We start from the raw sequence: 21,495 nt of genomic DNA on the forward strand, positions 1-21,495 counted from the left end.
GAAGTAAGAGCTCAGTGGCAAGAGCTGAACCCCCGGCTCTATTGAAATGTGCTGGGTTTTTCCAAGCCTATCTGTGCGAGTGTGTGTGCGCACACACATGCACACACACACACACACACACACACGCACAATTCTTTAAATAAGTGTTTTGTTTTGTTTTTTCTTATTTTTGAGCACTTGAGGCACCTGCTGGTTCTGCCCATTGGGAGACCTGACACTGAGGTCTGGGACTCAACAAGATCCCTAGAACATTCACTGGGGACTTCACCTCATCATCCAGTTTCTGATGCAGGTGACTTCCTTGTTGTGCTGGTTGCAGCCGCAAAGTTCACTGTGTTAGGGAATAAATGACTGACAGGGGGCCTAAGAACACTGTCTTCTGCTGTGGCACATGCATTTCAGAGCCTCAAGCCAAAGAAAAAGTGTGGGATTCTGGACATCAGAAAGCCGCAAGAAAGGAGAGGATTGTTGGAAACTTTCTAGATGCTTCTGAAACCATGTTGTGTTGGCAGGCGTCTACATCTCTGCACTCAAGAAGCTCCTTCTCTCAAGAACCCTTTGTCTCCTCACTCCCACCATTTTTCATCCCCACAGAATGGCCTCTTTGGGAATTCGTTCAGAATCTCCCCCTACAGTGTTTGCTTTATGCTGCTGGCGTCCACAGGTCTGTTCTCAGCCCCTCTCCCTCAGGCTGGGTCTGAAGACCCAGGAATTTGCCCTGAGGAAAACTGGGGGTCCTCAAGGGGTGGAGCTCACCTGGTTGGGTCCAGTCTGTGTGCACTCTGCATTCTTGTGACAGCCACCATTGTTCTCCAAACATGGGTTGATCTCTTTAAAACAAAAAGCCAATACCTGGCGTGAAATTCAAACCTCATTTTCAAGTAAAGACATCTTGAGGAAACAGTCGGGATGGCTAACTGAACAAGGCGAGCAGATGTCCAAGTGTGATTTGGTTTTCTAATGACTCTGTGGGAGAAGTAACCCAACAAGGAAGGTCCCAGATAACATTTCTCAAAGTCACCTCCTCTGGGCTGGGACTGTGCCAGCAAGGCATAGTCTGTGGGCTTGCATCTGTCCCTCTACTGAATGAATATGAGCACTTCGCAACCAAGGACTTGAAATAATAGAATCTAGGAGTCTAATTCAACAGGCTATGAAGAAGAAATTTAGGAATTAAGAAAATCACTTGCAACTATCACAATATAATTGCTTCAGGGAAGAATCATCAGTAAAATCTCTGTCTACGAGGACACTTTGGTGAGGAACAGGATATTTGCTTGGTGTTCAAATATCTCCCCATTGAATGCTTCTTAGTAGCAATGGGGAAAATCAACTGTCCCATGGAGAAATCAGATAGCACCTTGACCGAGTGGTCAAAATTAATATCGCAGATGAGAGACAGTTGGAAATATGAGCCTCTGGTGTGATATCCTGAGCAGGACACATTATCACTCCTGTGATACTGGGTCTGGAAGGCATTATCTCACTATAATCATAAACAAGCATCAGACCAACCCCAAATGAAGGACATGCTATGAACAAGAAAGTTGGGGTGATGGACTGTCTTCATCTAAAATGTCAATGTCGGGGCGCCTGGGTGGCTCAGTGGGTTAAAGCCTCTGCCTTCACCTCGGGTCATGATCTCAGGGTCCTGGGATCGAGCCCCACATCGGGCTCTCTGCTCTGCAGGGAGCCTGCTTCCTCCTCTCTCTCTCTGCTGGCCTCTCTGCCTACTTGTGATCTCTGTCTGTCAAATAAATGAATAAAATCTTAAAAAAAAAATAAAATGTCAATGTCATAAAAGACAAAGCAAGGCTGGAGAACCATCCCCGATTCAAGGCGATATGATGTCCATTCCTAACCTGGGTCCTGCACCAGAGGAAAAAATGCCCAAACAGGACATTATGTTATGGGGTCAACAGATAAAATTAGAATACAAATGGGAATTAAACAAACATCTTATATCAGTAGTAAATTGACTGAAGTTGGTTGGTAGCTGCTGTGGGTATACAAGAATTTACCCTTAATTCTCAAATATGCTCAGGTATTTAAGGGTAAAGGGAATATGATATATATAGTTTACTCTCAAATGGTTTAGGAAAAATATATACAGAGCAAATGATAAAGCAAATGTAGAAATACATTACTAATAGTGAATCCAGGTAAAAAGCAAGTGGGACTGCTTTTCTATTATTCTCACAACGCTTGTGGCCAATTTTTTTTTTTTTTAACAAGTAAAACATCAAAAGTCAGACAACTTACTACTGCATACCTTTAGAGTATAACCATGTGTAGCCATGAAGATAATGATTTGGGGGTACACTTATTTTCAGGGAGAGTTGTTCTTTCATACTGCTAAGCCTAAAAATACTATGGATCATAACAGAATTTTCATTCAAAGAAGTATGTGCCTCATAGCAAACTGGAGTGATCTGACAATAGGGAGGGCAGTTATTTCCAGAATATTCTCTCCCAGCACATATGCATTCTCTAATTTTTCTACAGCGAGAATGTGCTCTTGTGTTAAAAAAAAAAAGAACTAATAAATGTTAAAAAATTCAGTCACCACCACAGCGTTTAACTGGAACAGGTCTCTCCTTTTTCTCCTTCCCAGGTGATTTTTGGCCATCACACACCTTCATCCCGTTGCGGTCACATTTTCACACCCTCACGCATTCCTGCCCAGATATACTTAAAGAAGATTCCAGAAGTGGCAGGTCCTAATAACAGGACTGGTGCCCAGGGCTCTGATTCTTGAAACTTGGCCACCGGACAGTGAGGGATGGTACCTACCGAGGCACACGATGCCATCACCTGTGTAGCCTGCCCGGCACACACACCGCCGACTTCCAGGGGTGGTTCTCCTGCAGTCAGCCTTGGTAGAGCAACCTCCGTTGCTGGTCTCACAGGCATTGATGGCTGTCGGAGAGAGATGGGATGCCCAGCAGAGCAGGAGAGGGAGGGGAAAAAAAAAAAAAACCAGTGATGCCTTTTGACTCGAGTGAGATGGAGGATACCTCAGAATGTCAGGAACTGGATTACATATGAAGAGTTCAAAAGAACACAAATCCCCAGATGTCTTCCTTGGGGAATTCTACCAAACATTTAAAGGAGGATAAAGAGCCAATTTTCACAAACTCTTCCAAAACTGGAAAAGGGGAGAGAACTTCCCAATTCATTTATGAGGTCGGTATCACCCTGGGACCAAAGCCTGACAGAGTCGGCAGAAGAAAATTACAGACCAATATCCCTTGCGAATGTAAACACAAAGATCCTCAAGAAAGTATTTGTAAATCAAATTTGGCAATATATAAAAAGAATTAAACACCATCATCGAGTGGGAATTTTGCAGGAATGAAAGGTGGCTGAACATTTAAAAATCAATTAACGTGCTACAGCATATCAATAGAATTATAGAAGACAAACCGACATTGTCATCTCAATAGAAGGAACAAAAGCATTTGATAAAATTTCATTGCCTTTAATAATAGAAACTCAAAAGGCAAGGAATAAAAGGAAACTTCCTCTTAAGCTAATAAATGATGTCTATATATGGAATAGAACTGAGAGTCCAGAAATAAACCCATATACCTAAGGTCAACTGATTTTCCACAAAGATGCCAAAACATTTCAATGGGGGAAAGAATAATCTTTTCAACAAATGATACTGAGACAACTGGGTCTTCCCATACAAAAGAATGAACTTGGACCTCGGCCTCACAACAGGTACTCAAATTAATTCAAAGTAGATCAAAGACCCAGATCTACTTGGAGTCCCACACTGTGACCTTGGACAAGCTGCTTAGTTAATATGAACCTTGGGGTCCACCCGTCGAGGTTTATTTACAAGTTTAGAAACGCCCATCTGATTATGTATGTGAAGGTGTTACACAAATGTTGGCTGTTCTATTAACTTGTGTCTTCTGCTTTTGCTGTTTTTCCAAAAGCAGAGGGCAAGAAAAACATTCCAGTTGTTGTCCCTTTCCCGCAGTTTTCCCTGGCATACTGAGCACATCCCTGCTGTATAGGAAACATCTGGGCCCTGGGTCGGGGGGCCTGCACGCTGGGGCAATCCCCAGGGGGAGATGGTCTAGAAAGCAGGCTGGTAGGTTCACTGTCCAGCTCCACTACCATCTGGACTGAAGCCTGCCAGGACAAGCTGCATAAGAGGAAGATGATGCTAAGTGTTTCCACTTTTCTAGCACCAAATACGTGGTGGGCCCCATAAGAATATTGGCTCGCATTTATTGAGTATGCTCTGTGCCAAGACTGTTCTAAGTACTTCACAGCGATTAATCCAGGTTATCACCCAACAGTCCAGTGAGGGAGATTCTCTTACTACCCACAACTTGCAGATTAAAAAAAAACAAAAACAAAACGATGCAAAGATCAGTCAAGCAACTTTCCCAAGATAGCACAAATGATAAGAACTTAGACTCAAACCCAGGAGGGTCTGACTAGGGCTACTTTAAGCTGCTGTCTCATCCTGCCACTGTACAGAGAGGTCATTTCATGCCCAAACCACTCAGCAGGGTAGACAGTTTCATTTACTTTGTAAGTGAACTAAGGTGGCTCAGAGCCGGTAAGAGACCCACACAAAATCACGTGGGTAGTAGGAGAAAGAACCGGGATTCTAGTCCTTGTCCCATTCCAGAGTCCCCACGCCTGGGCCACACCCTAGGTCAATCAAACCAGTGTTTTTAAAGTTCTCCAGGTGATTTCAATCATGGTCAAGGTCGTGCACCATTGTTTGGAGAAGAAAACAGGTGCAACTGACCCACCCATTCCTAAGCCAACACATGCCCCGTCTGTAAATAGTTTTCTTGCCGTGGGGCCCCATCAGTGGCCCTGTTCCATTCAGGTAACCATCAGCAGCTGGTAGCAGCTGCCCATTCAGTCTGCAGGAACACAGACCTCTCAACAACTTGCACTAGTCTTGTGTCCCCCCAGCAGACCCTTTCCTCGCTTGCCTGTGCAAACTGTTCCATTCCCTTGGAATCCGGCTGTGCATTTGCAAGAGGCTGTACCGTCTGGATTGAGAAGGCAGCTGCAATGAGAAAGGGCAAGGGCTATTTGTGGAAAACAAACAAATAAGCGAACAAACAAAAAACAACACTGTTCCCTTCATGGGCAGCATCCCAGCTCCCGCTCCCACGTGGCTCTTCAAGGTCTTGCCTAAGCTTTGGAAAGAGAGGTCATTTGTAGCACAGCCCCCGCCCCCCAGGGGCAGCTAAAACCGCAGGGTGTGCACATGGAGGCATCGGCCCAGAGATAGGGAGGGTAGCTACCCATCTTTAGAGAGCCACTTATGTCCTCGGAGCTGTGCTTTGCACATTACTTTGTAGAACATACACAATATCGATTAGTTCTAACAAGAAGATATTATTAGTCCCATTTTATAGATGGAGAAACTGAGGCTTAGAAGCATAAAGTAATTGACTCAAGGTCATGCGGACATGAAAAGGACAGAGGCCGATTTGAATTCAAGTCGAAGCCCCTCTGGGAGTTAGGAGTATGAAGCCGAAGTCTGAACAAGTAAGGCTTGGCGGTGAAGTGGGAGCAAGGTTGGATGAAGGTCAGGTGCACTGGCCTGCTCCTGGCTTCTATGAAAGGGTCCCTGTGACTTGAACTGGGGATAACAGCTGACATTCTTGCCAATAGGCCAGGTAACTCAGGGGACAGCTTGTTTAAAAGGCTGCATCTGGCAAGAGATGGTGGCCTTTTCAGAGGGAATTTTCATTTCATACTTGATTTTATCCTAACTCTTCAGAAAACGTCTCAGAAAACGATTACTCTGAGGCGGACGCTTCTAGGAGACAATCCCCTTTGCATCACCCCCAAAGAAAGTTCCAAGGTACGTACTTGGCGCTCGTGTGGCATATGCCATTGCAGTCATCTTTTGTGATCTCTGAAAAAGAGAACCAGTTGTTGGGTCAGTCCTTTCACACTAAACCTACCTCAAAAATGTTCTTTGAGTACTTGGTGCTAACAAAAGACTGAATTCCTCAAAAGTAATTTTATGCATCATGTGAATCATGTAAAGTTCTGTGACCTTGTGAAACCTCTTTTGCATGGGCTGCCCGGAAGCTCAGAGCCCAATGAGAAGGTCAGATATCCTGATGTTGGTCAGTTGCCTACTGTGTGCCAGGCCCTGTGCCACACAGCGAGGCTGCAGGGACAGTAAAACGCAGTATCTTCCCTCAGGCTCTGGATGTCGATGCGTGTTCCTCCCTGGGGCCTGAATTTTTCCTTTCGTTTATATTTCCTATGTTCCTTTTCTGTCTAGTTTTTCATCATTTTATAATGGGGTGATATAAACAAGCAAAACCCAATTATAATGAATATTAAAATGTTCTTTTATTCCTATTGCATATGCAAAAATAACCCAGGGCCGGGCAGGCACACAGCAGGTGCCTATTACCTATTAGCTCAATTCATTCCTAAGTTTCCTGGAACAGCATAGACTCTTGCCCTTGGATGCCCCCCTAACAGAGATTTCCTAGCAGGAGACAATCCAGAAAGAAATCATTAGAGATGAAGAGAAAGTATCTTTTGGGGAAAATGCTTGTGTTAAGAGCCTTTGGGATAGAATCTCATTAAAGCTCGTCGAGTCACATAGAAGGTCTGGAAAGAGAGACTTGACTGTCAAAGTGGCCTGTTTTGCATCAGAGGGAACAGTGAGAGGCTTCGTGGGCTGGAATGTGTGCAATGAGATTTTGTGTCTTTATGTTTGCTCTTCCTTGAGCCTGGAAATCCCTTATCTTGCCATTCTCTGTTGGTTGAACTCCCCGTCATCTTTTAGGTCCTCCTCTCTGAAAGGTGCTCTAAATCTTTGAGAATATCAGTGAGCAGGTAGTGGCGACATGCTGTGCCCCTTTGGGTGGGATGAGGTGCCCTTGTGTGGCCTCAGTGATGTCTGCCATGAGCTTGGGAGTGGGGCCTTTGCACCCGACAAAGGAGTTCTCTTCCTCGCTCTAGTCTACAGGCTCTTTCCTCTGTGCGCTCATGCCATTAGTGTTCGAACACTATTGAACATTTATTTCCATGTCTAGGCTGGAAACTCCTTGTGCAGAGTGTGCACGGAGACCAGCCTGGAAAACTGGGTGAGGGCCAACTGGTGAAGAGCCTTGTCTTCCTCCCTACCAAGCAGTTTCTCTTGTAGGCAATGAACTTTCTCCTGGAGGCAACGAAGAACCATAGCAGGTTGTCAAGTCCGGGGAGGGGGTGGGAAGTAGAATCTGACCTATGGCTATGGGCTGAATGTTTGTGTCCCCTTTCTCCTGCCATTCCATGTCTTGAAGCCTAATCGCCAGGGGGATGGTATTGGAGGTTGGGCCTTTGGAGATGGTCAGGTCATAAAGGTGGAGTGCTCACGAATGGGATGGGTGCCTTTATAAAAGAGAGCCCGGAGAGCACCGTGGCATCTTCTGCTGTGTGAGGACATGAGAGATTGGCTGGCTGCAACCCAGAAGAGGATTCTCACCAGAATCTCATGGTGCTGGCACTTGATCTCAGACTTCTAGCATCCAGAACTGTGAGGGAGAAATTTTGGCTGCTTATAATCTATCTTGTCTCTAGTATTTGTTATAGCAGCCCGAACTAAGACATATATGTTTTGGAAAGTTCTCTCTGGCAGCCGTGTGGAGGATGCACTTGAGAAAGATTGGACAGAGGGCAGAGGGACAGATCCCAAGGCTCCTGCTGGGAGCTGAGCAGCAGGAGGGTTGTGGAGTTAGAAGAATGTAAACATGCTAGCGAGGGAGTGAGGAGGTGGGTGTGGAAGGCCTTAAGGCCAAGCGGGTGGTGTCTAGATTGGGTGAGCATGTGCAGGTAGGCTGGGTCTTTCTCCCCAGTAAGGAAAGCAGGAAGAGTGAGCCTGGAGGTCCGTCCTTGGAGCACCTTGAGAAACATCAGTGCAGGGCTCCTGGCTAGTGCAGTCGGTTATGTGTCTGACTCTTGGTTTTGTCTCAGGTCATGATCTCCAGGTCATGGGGTGAGTCCAGTGTTGGGCTCTGGGCTCAGCAGGGAGTCTGCTTAAGTTTCTCTCTCCCTCTCTTTCTGCCCCTCCCCTCCGCATTTTCTCTCTCTCTCAAACAAATAAATAAATCTTTAAAAAGAGGAAAAAAACCCCACATCAGTACAGTGTGGTTGGGGTTGGGGGAAATGGGCCTATTCAGATCCTGTCAGTGGGAAGTTAAATGGATGTACTCTCTGAGGGACAACTTGGCAATAAGCAGCAAACCCTTCGCCCAAAGTGCTAACTTGGGATTCAGAAATCCCATCTCTAGAAATACTGATGAATGAATTAGTTAGACAAATGTGAAAGATGTAATTAAAAATGATATTTATCAATATTTATTCACATGGAGAGATATCCATGACATATTGGGAAATAAAAAAGTAGGCTGTAACACTACGCAGAGTGTGGTCTCATCCACATGTTTATTACCTAGGAGAAGGATAGAAGCCTAATGTAAAATATTAATGATAGTTTGCTCCTGCTGTGGAAATGTATTTCTTATTTTCTTCTGCTTTCCTTTTTTTCTTTTTTAAAAAGATACATTTATTTGAGAGAGAGAGAGTGTGAGCTTGAGCAGGGGGAGAGGCAGAGAGAGGAAGAGGAAGAGAATCTCAAGCAGACTCCTTGCTGAGCGCAGAGACCCATACAGGGCTCGATCTCACCACCCCGAGATCATGACCTGAGCCGAAATCAAGAGTAGGATGCTCAACCAACTGAGCCACCCAGGCACCCCTGCTTTTCTTTATTTTACAAACTTTTTGTGGCAAATAGGGCTACTTTGGTTGCCCAAGGAAGTAATAAAGGTGTTATTTCTTTTTCCTTTTTTAAAAAAAGATGTTATTTATTTCTTTATTTGAAAGAGAGATGAGAGACAGAGAGAGACAACAAGCACTGGGGGGCAGAGGGAGAGGGAGAGACAGACTCCCTACTGATCAGGGAGCCCACCATGGGGCTCCATCCCAGAACCCCAAGATCATGACCTGAGCTGAAGGCAGACAATTAATGGACTGAGCCACCCAGGCACCCCCTAAAAGTGTCATTTCTATTGTAGGAAGACAGAAGTGTAGCTGCTTGGAAGCGGGGCTAAGAACACATCATAAGGACTGAGAGACTTGCCCTTACCAGTATCGCAACTCACTCCCCGCCAGCCAACATCACATTCGCAGGAGCCATCGCCCGAGGGTCCTTGGTTGCATCTCCCATGGACACAAGAACACTCTAAGTGGAAAAGTGCCCACAGATTGATTGTTAGCCCTCTGACCCGCGTTCTGGAACTCATTATCATTTACCATGAAGACACATTTCACATGAAGGGCACTTTACTCTCCCACCTGGTTCCAGAGAACCACTGTCTTTAACGGAGGGCTGGAATCGTGGGAAGGGCAGGGACACAGGAGATCAAGTCAAATCATGTCATAATTTGATAGAGACTGTTGTGGGACCGTGTAGCACTGTGGGTTCGCAACCAAAGCAGGGTGAGAGTGTCCTTAGCTAAGCATCGCGGAGGACCCAGCGTTGTGTGCGACGCCCAGGGACGGAACCATGTTTGTTCCATAAGGCCTGTCCACTAGGTTTATATAAACCTGGGGAGGCACTGCTTTCTTTAACAATGTAGAAAAGCCGATTCCTTTGTTATGTAGCAGCGCTGTGAACCTAGAGCTGGTGGAAAGCTTTGGATGCCTTCCTCTAAGAAAAACATTCAGATTTGGGGCTTTGCTGGACCCCATGAAGGTCATGTATGGATCGCTGGTTAGGAAGACCTGCACGAGTGGAAGCAGAAGATGCTTCCAAATGACAGAGTCAGCACTCTAGTTGCAACTATATACGATATGGTCCAACTGTAATGATTCAATTATATATTGGTTTTGTCTGGCGTGGAACGCTGATGACCAAGCAGTGATTAAAAAAAAAGGTCCAATGTATGGTTTTTAGGGCAGGGTAGAAAAAAAATGCCTTGTTTTCTCATCATGGATTAGGCAATTCCTCCCACGTGTGTGTGTCCTTGGGCACAAGGTCAGAGAAGGCAAACGGACGATGATTTTTGTGAAAACAGCTTAAAACATGTGGCTTGCTGAAGGTGCATTAATAGAATAGTCTTCAGGTAAAGGACTGCATGATTCAAGAGCAAGGATGTGGGACCAAGCAAGAGACGTATTCAAATCTCAGTTCTGCCTCCCACCAGGTGTGACCTTAAGGGAAGTCATTCCGCTCTGCCTTAATACACTAGTCTGTACAATGGGTACATAAGGTTCCTGTGTGGGTTACACCAGACACTGTGCACAAAGGGGCATTTCAAACTATCAAGCAATGTCCAAACTTGAGAGGCTGTGAGGATCCGTGTGCAAAGGCAAACACAGAAACATGCAGTTGGTTGGGGAAGATGAAGGCGGGGACTGGGGGTGGGTTGGTAGGTCCATTAGTGACTGCAAATATTTGGAAAACACTTGTTCTTTGCAAATTACACAACACCCACATTCTTAAAATTCATGTGTTAACGGAGGTGGGATTCCAGCCCGGTGGGTGAGCTAGGGCGCTGAGGGTCCACTTCTCTGCCAGCGCTGGGGCTTCGCTCAGTGAGTGGGGAGGTCCGGCTCAGTGGGGAGGGAGGAGGGTGCGTACCTTGGTCGCAGTGGGGGCCATACTTGCCCTCCATGCAGGTCTCACAGGCCGTGCCTGAGAAGCCCTCTCCACACTCGCACACGCCTGTGCCGTTCACTCCGTCCAAGCAGATCCCGTTTCCAAAGCAGACGTTCTCAGCTCTTCCTGGGCAGGGCTGACACTGGGGACCGAAGAAGCCCGCACAGCATTCTCTCGTCTGAAACCAAGGGACAAGGCTGGGCTCAGACAAGGCCCCACCTCCATCTCCCGGGGTTCTGTCCTGGTCGCGGTCTGGAGATCCTGCGGGTGGGGCTGGGTGTGCACCGGAGCTTGGACAGCACCTGGAGGCCGCCAGGGGCAGGATGCAGTGGGGAGGCAGAGAAGAGAGAAAGGGTAAAGGCAAGGGAGAGATGAGGATGAGGACCAGCGGGAAAGGAGGCCGTGGGAGCAGACTGAAGAACGAGGCAGCGGGCGGGACTGGAGGAGATGGTGCTGAGTGAAATAAATCAAGTGGAGAAAGTCAATTATCATATAGTTGCACCTACTTGTGGAGCATGAGGCATAACATGGAGGACATTGGGAGAAGAAAAGGAAAAGTGAATTGGGGGAAATTGGAAGGGAAGATGAACCATGAGAGACTGTGGACTCTGAGAAACTCACAGAAACACATTTTGGAGAGAAGGGAGTGGGGGGATGGGTAAGCCTGGTGCTGGGTATTAAGGAGGACATGTATTGCATGGAGCACCGGGTGTGGTGCATAAACAATGAATCTTGGAACACGGAAAAAATAAAGTTAAATTTTAAAAAATTAGGGGGGGAAAAAAAAAGAACAATGCAGCTGATACCAGCAGAGGGGGAGGGGGAGAAGCTGTCACCATCCAGGAGCCCCGCCCCTTCCTGGTGTGTTTCTCATCGGGGAAGCCTTCGGCATTTTAGAAGTAAATCTCTTTTTCTTTTTTTTTTTTAAATTTTAATTAAATTTTTAATTTTAATTCAATAGAATTCACATAAAATGTTATATTAGTTGCAGGTACACCATATAGTGATTCAGCAATTCTGTATAGTACCCAGTGCTCATCATGGTAAGAGCACCCCTTAATCCCCATCACTGATGGCTTTATTCTTTTTTAAAAAACAGTATTTATTTACTTAATTTATTTGAAAGAGAGAGTGCACGCACATGCGCTCGTTTGTCTGCATGGTTGGGGGAGGGCCAGAGGGAGAGGGGGAAGCATGCTTCCTGCACAGCAGGGAGCCCAACACGGGGCTCTAACCCTGGATCATGACCTGAGCTGAAAGCAGAAGCTTAACCCACTGAGCCACCCAGGTGCCCCAGATGCCTTTACCCTTGAAGGCACGAACACACATATGTCTGCCTCACTCAGTGCTCAGCACGGGAAGTGCTGACACTGTCTGTCACCATACAGCGTTGCTACATGATTACTGACTATGTTCTCTATGCTGCATTTTTCATCTCTGTCTTATTTTGTAACTTGAAGTTTGTACCCATACTTCTTTTCATTGATTTCACTCATTCCCCCACCCACCTCAGGCAATGACCAGTTTGTTCTCTGTGTTTAAGAATCTGCTGTTTTTTGTTTGTTTGTTGTTGTTGTTTTTTTCTCATTGCTTTTTTTTTGTTTCTTTGTTCCTTTGTTTTGTTCCACATAATTACCAAATCACTGTGTTGTACGTGTGAAACGAATATACCATCGTATGTTAATTATACTTCATTAAGAAATAAATGGGTGAGCATAGCTATGTTCTGATAAAACATTTCTGGATACTGGAAAACAAGACCCCAACCCCCCACAGACTCTTCTGCAGCTCCAACCTCTGCAGCTTAAAAGCCCAACAGTCTTGCATCTGTAGGATAGGCAGAGGCTATGGCTAGCTAGTCTTCTAGGGGGAAAAGGCAGGGCAGGAAATTATAAAGAATTTTCCAGCAGATAAAGATAAAGAAATTTCCAGCAGATTCCAAAGCAGCAGTGCAGACAGGCTTAGCTTTGGGGTCCTATTTTCTAAACAAGCAGGTGCCCCTTCTCTTTCCTTAGGAAGCTGCCCATCTCCTCTGTCCCTGTTGTGACAATGAGGAAGTCCTCCTAGGCTCTCAGTCCTTTACCATGCAATTGAATAATGGAGCTTTTCCCAGTTTCCTGACTTATGTGGCTGTCCAGAGTTTTCCTGCTACCTCTACTACCTTGCCTGACAAGGACAATGAGGAAGATAAGGAGGAAGAGGAGAGGCAGAAGGAATCGACAGGAAGCCATCTGAGAAGTGTGACATATGATAAAACCTCCCCGTGCTGCTGCAAGCGTTAGAAGGGCGATTCAACTGTTATACTCACAATGATGGTTTTCACACATTTTGCCTGGCACCCAATGAACAGGGATCGCTTGCCCATGAAATAAATGGTATAGATACATCGCCTCATCTCTTCACCCTGTGAAATGGAGATGATTACATCAGCTTTCGGGCGAGGGAGAAATTCCAGTCTCTAAGAGCAAGTAGGTGGAGGACGTATTGCTGTTTCTCCCACTGAAATGTTCTGGAAAGTGAGGGGGTTGTCTTCCTGGAGCTGCTTTGTAAGTAAGAAGACACAAAAACACACTATCGGCTGCCAGAACTGAACAGGTGGCGAAATCCAAATTATTATACCTTAAGGTGGTACTCTCTAAAAAGAACTTTCGTCTAGAGAATGAACTCAAGTTCGGGAGAATTGTAGAGCACATTAGATAAGATTATTCTGTAACAACAAGATTAAACTCTAGCGTGAGAATCAGCATTGGTATCATCAGAAATTCTTGTTCTTATGCTGTGAAAGGTGCATAAGCATCTATTTTTTGTGATGATTGGAAAGGTACATAAGCATCTATTTTTTGTGATGATTGGAACATTATCAGAAGTGGCTTTTGCAATAAATAGCTACAAGGAACATTGGTAATTAATTCAAAGATATGTTTACTTCTCCCAAGTTTTCCATCTGTTTCTTAGAGAAAATTGTAACTTCAATTATAAAAGCAAATCAGGCAGGTGAAACTCATCCAGACAGATGTGGTTTTGGATATGGAGTCTGCCCTTCTCTGATAAGATTTCTTGCTCTTATCCTTAACAAGCTTCTAGGACTAAAAGATGTAGAAAGTGAAAAATCCCTTCCTGTATTGTATATTGACTGATGTGAACCCCAGCTTCTATTTATGTATTAATTAAATTTGCTTTTGTTCAAACAAATGGATTCAAGACTTTAGAAAGATGAGTATATGAAGGTAAAATGAAATTAAAACCAAGTACAGGAATTGTGGGCAGTGAAAATGAGGTATGCTTGAGGTTCATTTTCTTTCTTTTTTTTCTTTTCTTTTTTTTTTTTTTTTGAGGTTCATTTTCTAATTTGGACCTCCTGGGATCTGGAAACTACTTAATTAAAGCAAACAAAATACTTACTAGTTGTTTAGTTCCAAATGGGCAGACCGGTTGCTGGAGACACTTCCCACATTTTCCCTTGGTAAAACACAGAAAGGCAAGGTGAATATTTCACCATTCTTACTTTTAGTGTAAAGTGAGGCTGCAGGTATTTTCCAGATCTTGGAGCTGAAGGTTTTAGGATGTAGAACTGAAACTCAGAAAGACATTAGGGAAGTTCATCTGGGCAACACTTGGGAGCACCTGGGAGCTAAGGGCTCAGGGTGGAGATCATATACATTATTAGAAAACAAAGAGCACAAGTTGAGAATGACAGACATTTTTAAATGTGACCCAGTCCTAGAACAGGAGGAGGCCAATGTGACTAGTTCTTAACTTGGCCCCCACCAGACAGGATAATGTGGTTGTTCACGGTTCTGGCTCCGGGGCCAGACTGCCTGGATTTGAACTCCTTATTTGCCACTTATTAGTTTTTTTTTTTAAGATTTTATTTATTTTTTTGACAGACAGAGATCGCAAGTAGGCAGAGAGAGAGGCAAGCAGGCTCCCCGCCAAGCAGAAAGCCTATTGCGGGGCTTGATCCCAGGACTCTGAGATTATGACCTGAGCCAAAGGCAGAGGCTTTAACCCGCTGAGACACCCAGGTAGCCCACCACTTGTTAGTTCTGTGAACCTAGGTACATTGCTTAACCTCTTTGTGGCTCATTTTCCCCATCTGTAGAATGGGGATAATAATAGTACCTGTTTTGTAGGGTGTGGTGAGGATGACTTCATACATGTAACATGTGTATGAACCCATATAAAACCATTATAACAGCAATAAAATACGTGCAGTGCCTAGCACATAAGTGCCCCCCAAATGTCAGCAGTTATTACTATTACGGAAAGATCCTACACCACCCCATGGACTGGAATGAAAAGTCTCCATTACCGCATCCTCTGTTATACTGAAATAATGCAACTCTATATTTTCTGTTCCAGGAGACCAGGCTTGGGCAATACCTGCCATAGGTGGACCATCACCCCCCTCCTCTCTGCGCCTATGCTAGGTGTGGCATGTTTCTGTCTGAGGAAGATCATGGCTTGAGAATCCCACTCAGTACAACCCTCCAGGAAAGTTCCCAGGCACTGAGGTACAATTCATTGCACTGGATTGTGAACCCACTGAGGGCAGGGATCATGTCTTATTTATCTTTGTAGAGTCAAATTGATTCTGCCTCTTTGTACATCAGAGATGCTCACTAAGTGTGTTTTTGAACTGAATTGAGATATCTTGATAGACAAATCTTGTGCTTAAACAGTTAATAAAAAATGAAGCCAACAGGTGCATCGTTGGCCTTGGATATAACTTACTCGTACAATAGTAGTGTCGTTATTGTCACATCTATTCTTCTGAACTTCCAGAACTTTCCCCAAGCCATGGATCACTCCCTTGTCAGTGGCTGCATTGGTGTAGTTTATTGGAGCCTCATTTACATAGAGCTGTAAACAAGAGGGTTGAACGTGAGTTTGATTATAGTGATTTCAAGGGAAATAGCAACAATAGGGAACAGAGGCTATCAATATCACAGCAGTCTTGGAGATACTCCAGTATTCACCTGGAAGCCAAAAGTAGCACTTTGTAGAGGAAGGATCTCTCCTGGGAAAGAGAGTCTAAGTAACAGTTCGCATCTGGTACCATCTGGTTGTGTGGCCTTGGGCCAGTTGCTTTTCCTCTCTGAATCTCAATTTCCTTTTTTTTGGAAAAGGAAGAGGCTGTTCTAGATCATCTCTAAGGTTTCTCTCCACCCCTCCCAGTAGTTGTTTATGGCTGTTTGAAGAATTCTGAATCATGATTGTTATGTGAGTCCCATTGGCAAAATGGCTTCCTGGGCATGCTCCCCTGTGCTGTGGACTGGCGGTCCTGGAAGTCTGAATGCCTTCCAAAACCAAGGCATGGAGAATGAAACTCATTGGCCTTTCTGTACATGTCTATGGTTAGCTTGTGGGAAACCCTTAGAAAGGCCAAGTGACAGGTATTTAAGAATAAAAATAATAAGCATTTTTTGAAGTGTTTTTGTTTGTGAAAAGTGTTCCACCAGATAACTCTCATTTCCCAGTGTGTGGCAAGTGCTCAGACGTTCTGTATTATATGCTACTAATTCAACTTCAACTTTGAGTGCAACATGTTTTGTTTTGATTTTTTTTAAAAGGAGGAGGCTACCTTAATGATTGAGTAATGCAAAACGAGTGAATTCATCTATTCGTTCATTAATATAACTAACATAATTGGGGAAAAGGGTTCTTTTAAGAATTGGAGTGTGTGTGTGTGTGTGTGTGTGTGTGTGTGTGTTTGAGTAGGTGTGAGTTGGAAGAAGGGGGAGTCTTTATTGTACTAAGAAAATGTTAAGTTTATATCCAATGAGGGTTTAAAAATGATTAAGAACATCCCCAAACTCCCCACAGCAGCAATATTAAAATGACTCTTCCAGGTGCTGAATTTGAACTCTTGTGGAATGTTAAAGCCCCTTATGATTTACTTGGAGTCAGGTGAATTTCCATTGGGTGTTGAGATAAATCATGGCCGAGCTCCATAGAGGTCTTCTAGTGTTTGTGTAGATTTGGAAAATTAGCAAGGAACCTTACAGGTGCTGTCAAATGGTGGTTGAAGCATGAACTTCCAGAATTCTGAGAAACTGAACTATTTAAAAAATATCAAAATGACAGAACTTCTGATGCTATCACACTGTTGATTTGGCCTTCAAAATGTCTGAATCATTTTCGCTGTGAGATGTCCTTAGAGAATTATGGGCTGCATTACAATTTTTACTTGAACACAAATTTTCTGGTTTAGAGAGATTTTTCCTACAATTCCATTTTCCTAAGAGAAAGTAAATGAGTTACCAATAAAAGAAAAACCTCTACTGTGAGATAGAACTATTTGTTTATTGTAAGTTAAAGCCTCTCGTGTAAAATTTCTCTAGATCAAAGAATTTCCAAACAAATGGAAAATAACCATGACAGAGTTGAAATGGATTCAACTAACTGCAATAGAAAATTCATCTCTATGTGATGAAGTACGAAAAGATCAGATAAAAACAAAAAAATTCTAAGTTCTTTACATATAAAAAGTTGCCTTACTAGGAAATATAAGAAAACATATTTAAAAGGACCTCCTTGAAGTTAATTCCATAACAGCTAAGATTATTTGCAGGAGTCAGAAAAAAATATTTGGAAGTAATGAGGAGTTAGGTTCTTTTTTGACCCAAGCATGTTGAAACAAAATGTCCACAAAATTTCACGTGTGATTCATTGATGATACTACTGAGAACATTGTTTTAACACTGCACTTTTTAAAAGGACCAAATATTATTAATGTTAAAAAAGTCCATGATTAAACTTTCTTCCTTTTAATATCATGCCTCATTTATCTTAAACAATAATCTGTTTTTATTACTTTTTCTTATGAGAATTTACCCTAAAGTTATACTGAGTTTCCTGTTCAATTTTCATAACCAATCTTCTTCCTTGATGTTTGAAATGTCATTAGAATTACAATTGAAATACTAAACTTATTTAGTTTCATCAATTCTTTTTCATGAATTCTGAACACTGAAATACTTAGTGGTTGTTGTGAGATAAATACTGGACTCCTGGTATGGGGTTCAGCCGGTCCTGGGACCAGGATGTGTACGATCAAGGAATTGTGACATTATTCATTCAGCTGCTCGATTCCACGTGTCACTTGGCCCCATGGAGTCAGTGCCACATCCTGGGTGTTGGGTTTTGCTGTCAGGTCTTCTATCTTAGAGACTGCTTGGGGAATGTCTGTTGGGTTTGTTAGGAATCAGGGTCAGAGGGTACTTGTGACTGTTGGAATTCAAATACCATGATTAGTAAAGCCCACAATGATTATGCAAAGGCTGGTGGCAGGGAGGGTGAACGGGGAGCTGGGCAGTCTCTTCGCTCTTTATGGTGAAAGACAGGCAACTGTCTTTTGTGGATAAGGCTTAGGAGGTACTGGTGAGATTATTCCAACATGGAAGTGATGACGGATGATAGGAGCTAAGACACTCACTCCTGGGTTTTAAGTAAAAGGGTTGCACCTGGTCATCGTGGAGAAAGAAGCCAAGGAGGTAGGAAGAGCCCCGCATGGTCTCCCGATGCATGCCTTGGTGCAGGTCATTTTTCAGGAGTTTCTCCTCCAAGATCACGTGATACCTGATTATGTCTTCCTCCTGCAAAACAAGTAGGGCTGAAAGTCAACCCGTAGGTCAGACAGTCCCCAGTCACTTAGTGGGCTGCCCCAGCATGCCCGGCCCTGTGGGAATTACTAGAGCAATAGCTTGTTGAATGGCAAGGTGTGACCAAGGCAGTAGGTATGAAATACTAAAGCTGAGACACATCACCTTGCACGTGATGGTCTTCCACATGGGAGGGTCCAGAACTCCTGTTGTCACCTTAAAACCTGGACTGAAGCCATGAAGCTCGAGGGAGGATTTTAAAGATGATTTCTTTGAAGAGAGAGTCCCAAGCCTGCCTTTCACCCCAAGGGCCACGAGAGGATACTCGATGGGATGTTTTGAAGAATGTGATCTGTGTCCCCTGCAGATATAGTGGCCTGTGGGACTGGGGTTGTACTCAGACCCGAGCAATCTCACGCCACGCATGGCTGGCAGGTTGATCCACTGTGGAGGGCTGAGAGGTGTCCCAGCACTGGGACAGGCCCATGACTCCCAGTGCTGTCTTAGGACAAGAGAGGACGTGTGTCCTGTGGGCCAGAGGTGTGGCAGGGTCAGAGAGAACTGGGGCCTTAGGTCCTATCTTAGAGGGTGGCCTAGGGGGCCTGACAGGCTTCCCCAGGGGAAAAAGCTGGAGGCGGGTTCTGGATGCTTAGGGTCCAACGAGGAGATCAATGACTATAGGACTAGGGTGCATGCACACAGGTCAGGGGGACAGCAGTCAGAGACCACCAATTATGGTTGGGGTTTCCAAAGAACCACCAGAGCATCAGAAGGAGGGAGGGAAGGAGGAGAGAGGGAGGAGATAGAGAAAGAGAGAGAAAGGTCCCTATAAGACATTAATCAACATAATCTTTGGAGAATTTTCTCTCTCCACACTTAATAAATATTTTATGGACTCACAGAAAAAAGGAAAGAGAGAAGAAGGGAGAGAGAAAGAGAGAGAGAGAGAGAGAATGAGACAGAGAGACAGACAGCGTGAATGAGTGGTTTGAAACACTGGCCCAGCCTAGGAAGAGCAATGCCATCTCAAGACAGTGACAGTTAAATCAAGAACCTTCCCACCCTTTTAAGGTCTCCTCTTGACCACCAACACTTTCTGGCCTTCAACTTCAGACCCGATACAATCCACACTGAATTTAATGAGCTCAGGGAAGGGAATAGGAGGTTACTTAAGTCAATGGTCTTTCAGCTCCAAACCCACCCTCCACATTCTGCTTTGTGATATGGGGCCAGGACTCTGGTCCACATTTTTCCTTTGACAGGGCTCCCGTAAGGCTCTCCTGCTGGAAAGCACTAGAAAGAGATGGTGAGGCCTATGAGAGCAAAAGGAAGGAGAAGGAATTTCCTCATCCTGTTTGCTTCCTGTTCCTGTGGGCATCACCCCAGTCCCACTCTGCACCCCGGAAGTGGTAGCTGAATCTGGAGGGCAGTTTCTCAGACATCAGCACCTGCTGGGCAACACCTTCTGCTAGAGTCTGGGTCTTGGGGTCATCAGGGTCAGAGACACCAGATGACCGGCATCCCCTCCACTGAGGTCTGAGCTACAGCTCTGCGGGGCTCTTCCTCTGTATTTCTAAGTTTTGGTGATTCTAACCTCTTTCATTTGTTCTCCTAGCCTTAGTCGCTACCTCTGTGATTTCTCCCTCTCTCTCCTTTTAACCTTTCAGTTATACTTACACAGCTTTGTACCCAATAACCAATTCATGATATTAACCTCCCCCTCTGGTATGGTTTCAGTCTCCTGATGGATCCTGGTTGATTGAACAACAAGCCCCCTCCTCCAGCTTCCTGCCTGGACAAAGCCCCAGCAGGGAACCATGAGAGAAGATGTGATTTAAAAATCCAGTTCAAGGTATTGATTATTACAGGGGCTGGGATTTTTTTTTCTTAACTTAATGGAGATTCTATTTGTGATTTCAAATGATCTTAGGACTCTTGGGGGAAACAGAAAGGTCATGGGATTGCCTGAAGTTTCCTGCCAAGGCAGGAAAAGAATATTTCCCACTGAATAGGTTCACAGGAACTGGGGCAGGGAAGGTGAAGGTGATTTCTGACCCCTCCCGAGAACCCTGCTTGTTCATCATGTCAGTCACAAAAGTGTAAGATACCATCCCTGCCCTCAAGGACTTTGCAAGCTCCTTGGGGAGCTAAGGCCCTATTGCTTGAAAGGACAACTCATCACACCATATAGATGCTGAAGGGCGAGCAAATGGTCTGAACTCAGAAGCAGGAGAGATTTTCGGTTGGCGCAGGCGGTGGGCCAGCTTCCCCGAGGAGGTCAGACTGGACTTGAGGAATGGGTAGGGGTGATTCTGGAGGTGAAGACTGAAGGGGAGGCTTCCTGATTGAGGGGGGCAGCATGTGTGTGCACACATGTGTGCATGTGTGTCTGCGTGTACGGGTAGATATGAACAAAGTTACCAAACACGCCTTTGGCTTGTTTGGGGTCTCTGAGACTGTCACTCTGGTTAGACCAGGGCAATTCTGCAGAGAATAGGTGGGCCCGATGACAGCTTAGAGGAACTTCAGGTGTCCATCCATATTTCTCTAGGGTCCCTGTCTCAGCCACCTTATCTGAAGATATAAGGGAAAACAGTGTGCTTTCTTTACAAATATAGCTTCAAACATGTCCTCCCATCATGGGGTGGGGGCTGGGGGCGGGGCAACTCCGGCTCCTAAGCGAAAATTCTGGAGCAACCACTGAATGGAAGATGAATGGTGGCAGTTGACAGAGGCCTCAGGTACCTGGGCAGGTGGTCTGAAGACCGTCTTGTAAGAAATGGGGATCCACCCAAGGCTTTTCAGGCATAGAGTGGCATGACTGGAGCCTGACATTCTTTGATAAAATCTTTTGACAGATTTGGACGGTCTAGCCCCAGATGTTAGGAATCAGGGAGGATGGAGGTGGGGAGAAGAGGAGGAGGAAGACAGAGATGACCCACTTCCTCCTTATCGCTGCCTCTGACATCTCAGCTGCCTGGGACCAGGGAGGCCAAGGTGGGGAAGCGGCAGGAGACCAGGAGGATCCTTCCAGATTCCTGAGACGCCTGCATCCTTGTGTTGGGGCCCGAGTGTGAACTTCCGGGAGTGTGAATGAGACACACGGGTGGAAATTTGCCTTAAGTATCTGGACATGGACAAGGAAGTTTTGATGAGAGAGTGGAATGGTCCATGATTAATGGATTGAAAAATGTTGACTTTGAATGTTCAGAAAATAATTGTCCTGGTTATCGT

General features: G+C 44.9%; 1 protein-coding gene and 1 long non-coding RNA gene across 3 annotated transcripts in view; one reads left to right on the top strand and one right to left on the bottom strand.

Annotated features, from left to right (window-relative positions):
* STAB2 (stabilin 2) overlaps positions 1 to 21,495 on the bottom strand; it is a 166,974-nt gene that overhangs the window by 48,250 nt on the left and 97,229 nt on the right. For both annotated transcript variants that reach the window (XR_004286657.1, XM_032346573.1), the window contains exons 34-43: positions 18,124 to 18,255; positions 15,392 to 15,520; positions 14,060 to 14,116; positions 12,966 to 13,061; positions 10,640 to 10,835; positions 9,143 to 9,238; positions 5,863 to 5,908; positions 4,971 to 5,047; positions 2,794 to 2,919; positions 757 to 830 (exon numbers count right to left, since the gene is read on the bottom strand). Coding sequence is in view for 1 of the 2 variants with exons in the window: in XM_032346573.1 (XP_032202464.1) it covers positions 757 to 830; positions 2,794 to 2,919; positions 4,971 to 5,047; positions 5,863 to 5,908; positions 9,143 to 9,238; positions 10,640 to 10,835; positions 12,966 to 13,061; positions 14,060 to 14,116; positions 15,392 to 15,520; positions 18,124 to 18,255 (1,029 nt within the window). In the remaining variant the exon portion in view is untranslated. The remainder of the gene's footprint in view (positions 1 to 756; positions 831 to 2,793; positions 2,920 to 4,970; positions 5,048 to 5,862; positions 5,909 to 9,142; positions 9,239 to 10,639; positions 10,836 to 12,965; positions 13,062 to 14,059; positions 14,117 to 15,391; positions 15,521 to 18,123; positions 18,256 to 21,495) is intronic.
* Positions 15,026 to 21,495, top strand: LOC116592926. The gene is made up of 3 exons (XR_004286658.1): positions 15,026 to 15,171; positions 19,999 to 20,113; positions 21,120 to 21,495. It is a non-coding gene; the product is annotated as an uncharacterized LOC116592926 (long non-coding RNA).

Source organism: Mustela erminea, chromosome 6 (assembly GCF_009829155.1).
Source record: "Mustela erminea isolate mMusErm1 chromosome 6, mMusErm1.Pri, whole genome shotgun sequence".
NCBI lineage: Eukaryota > Metazoa > Chordata > Mammalia > Carnivora > Mustelidae > Mustela > Mustela erminea.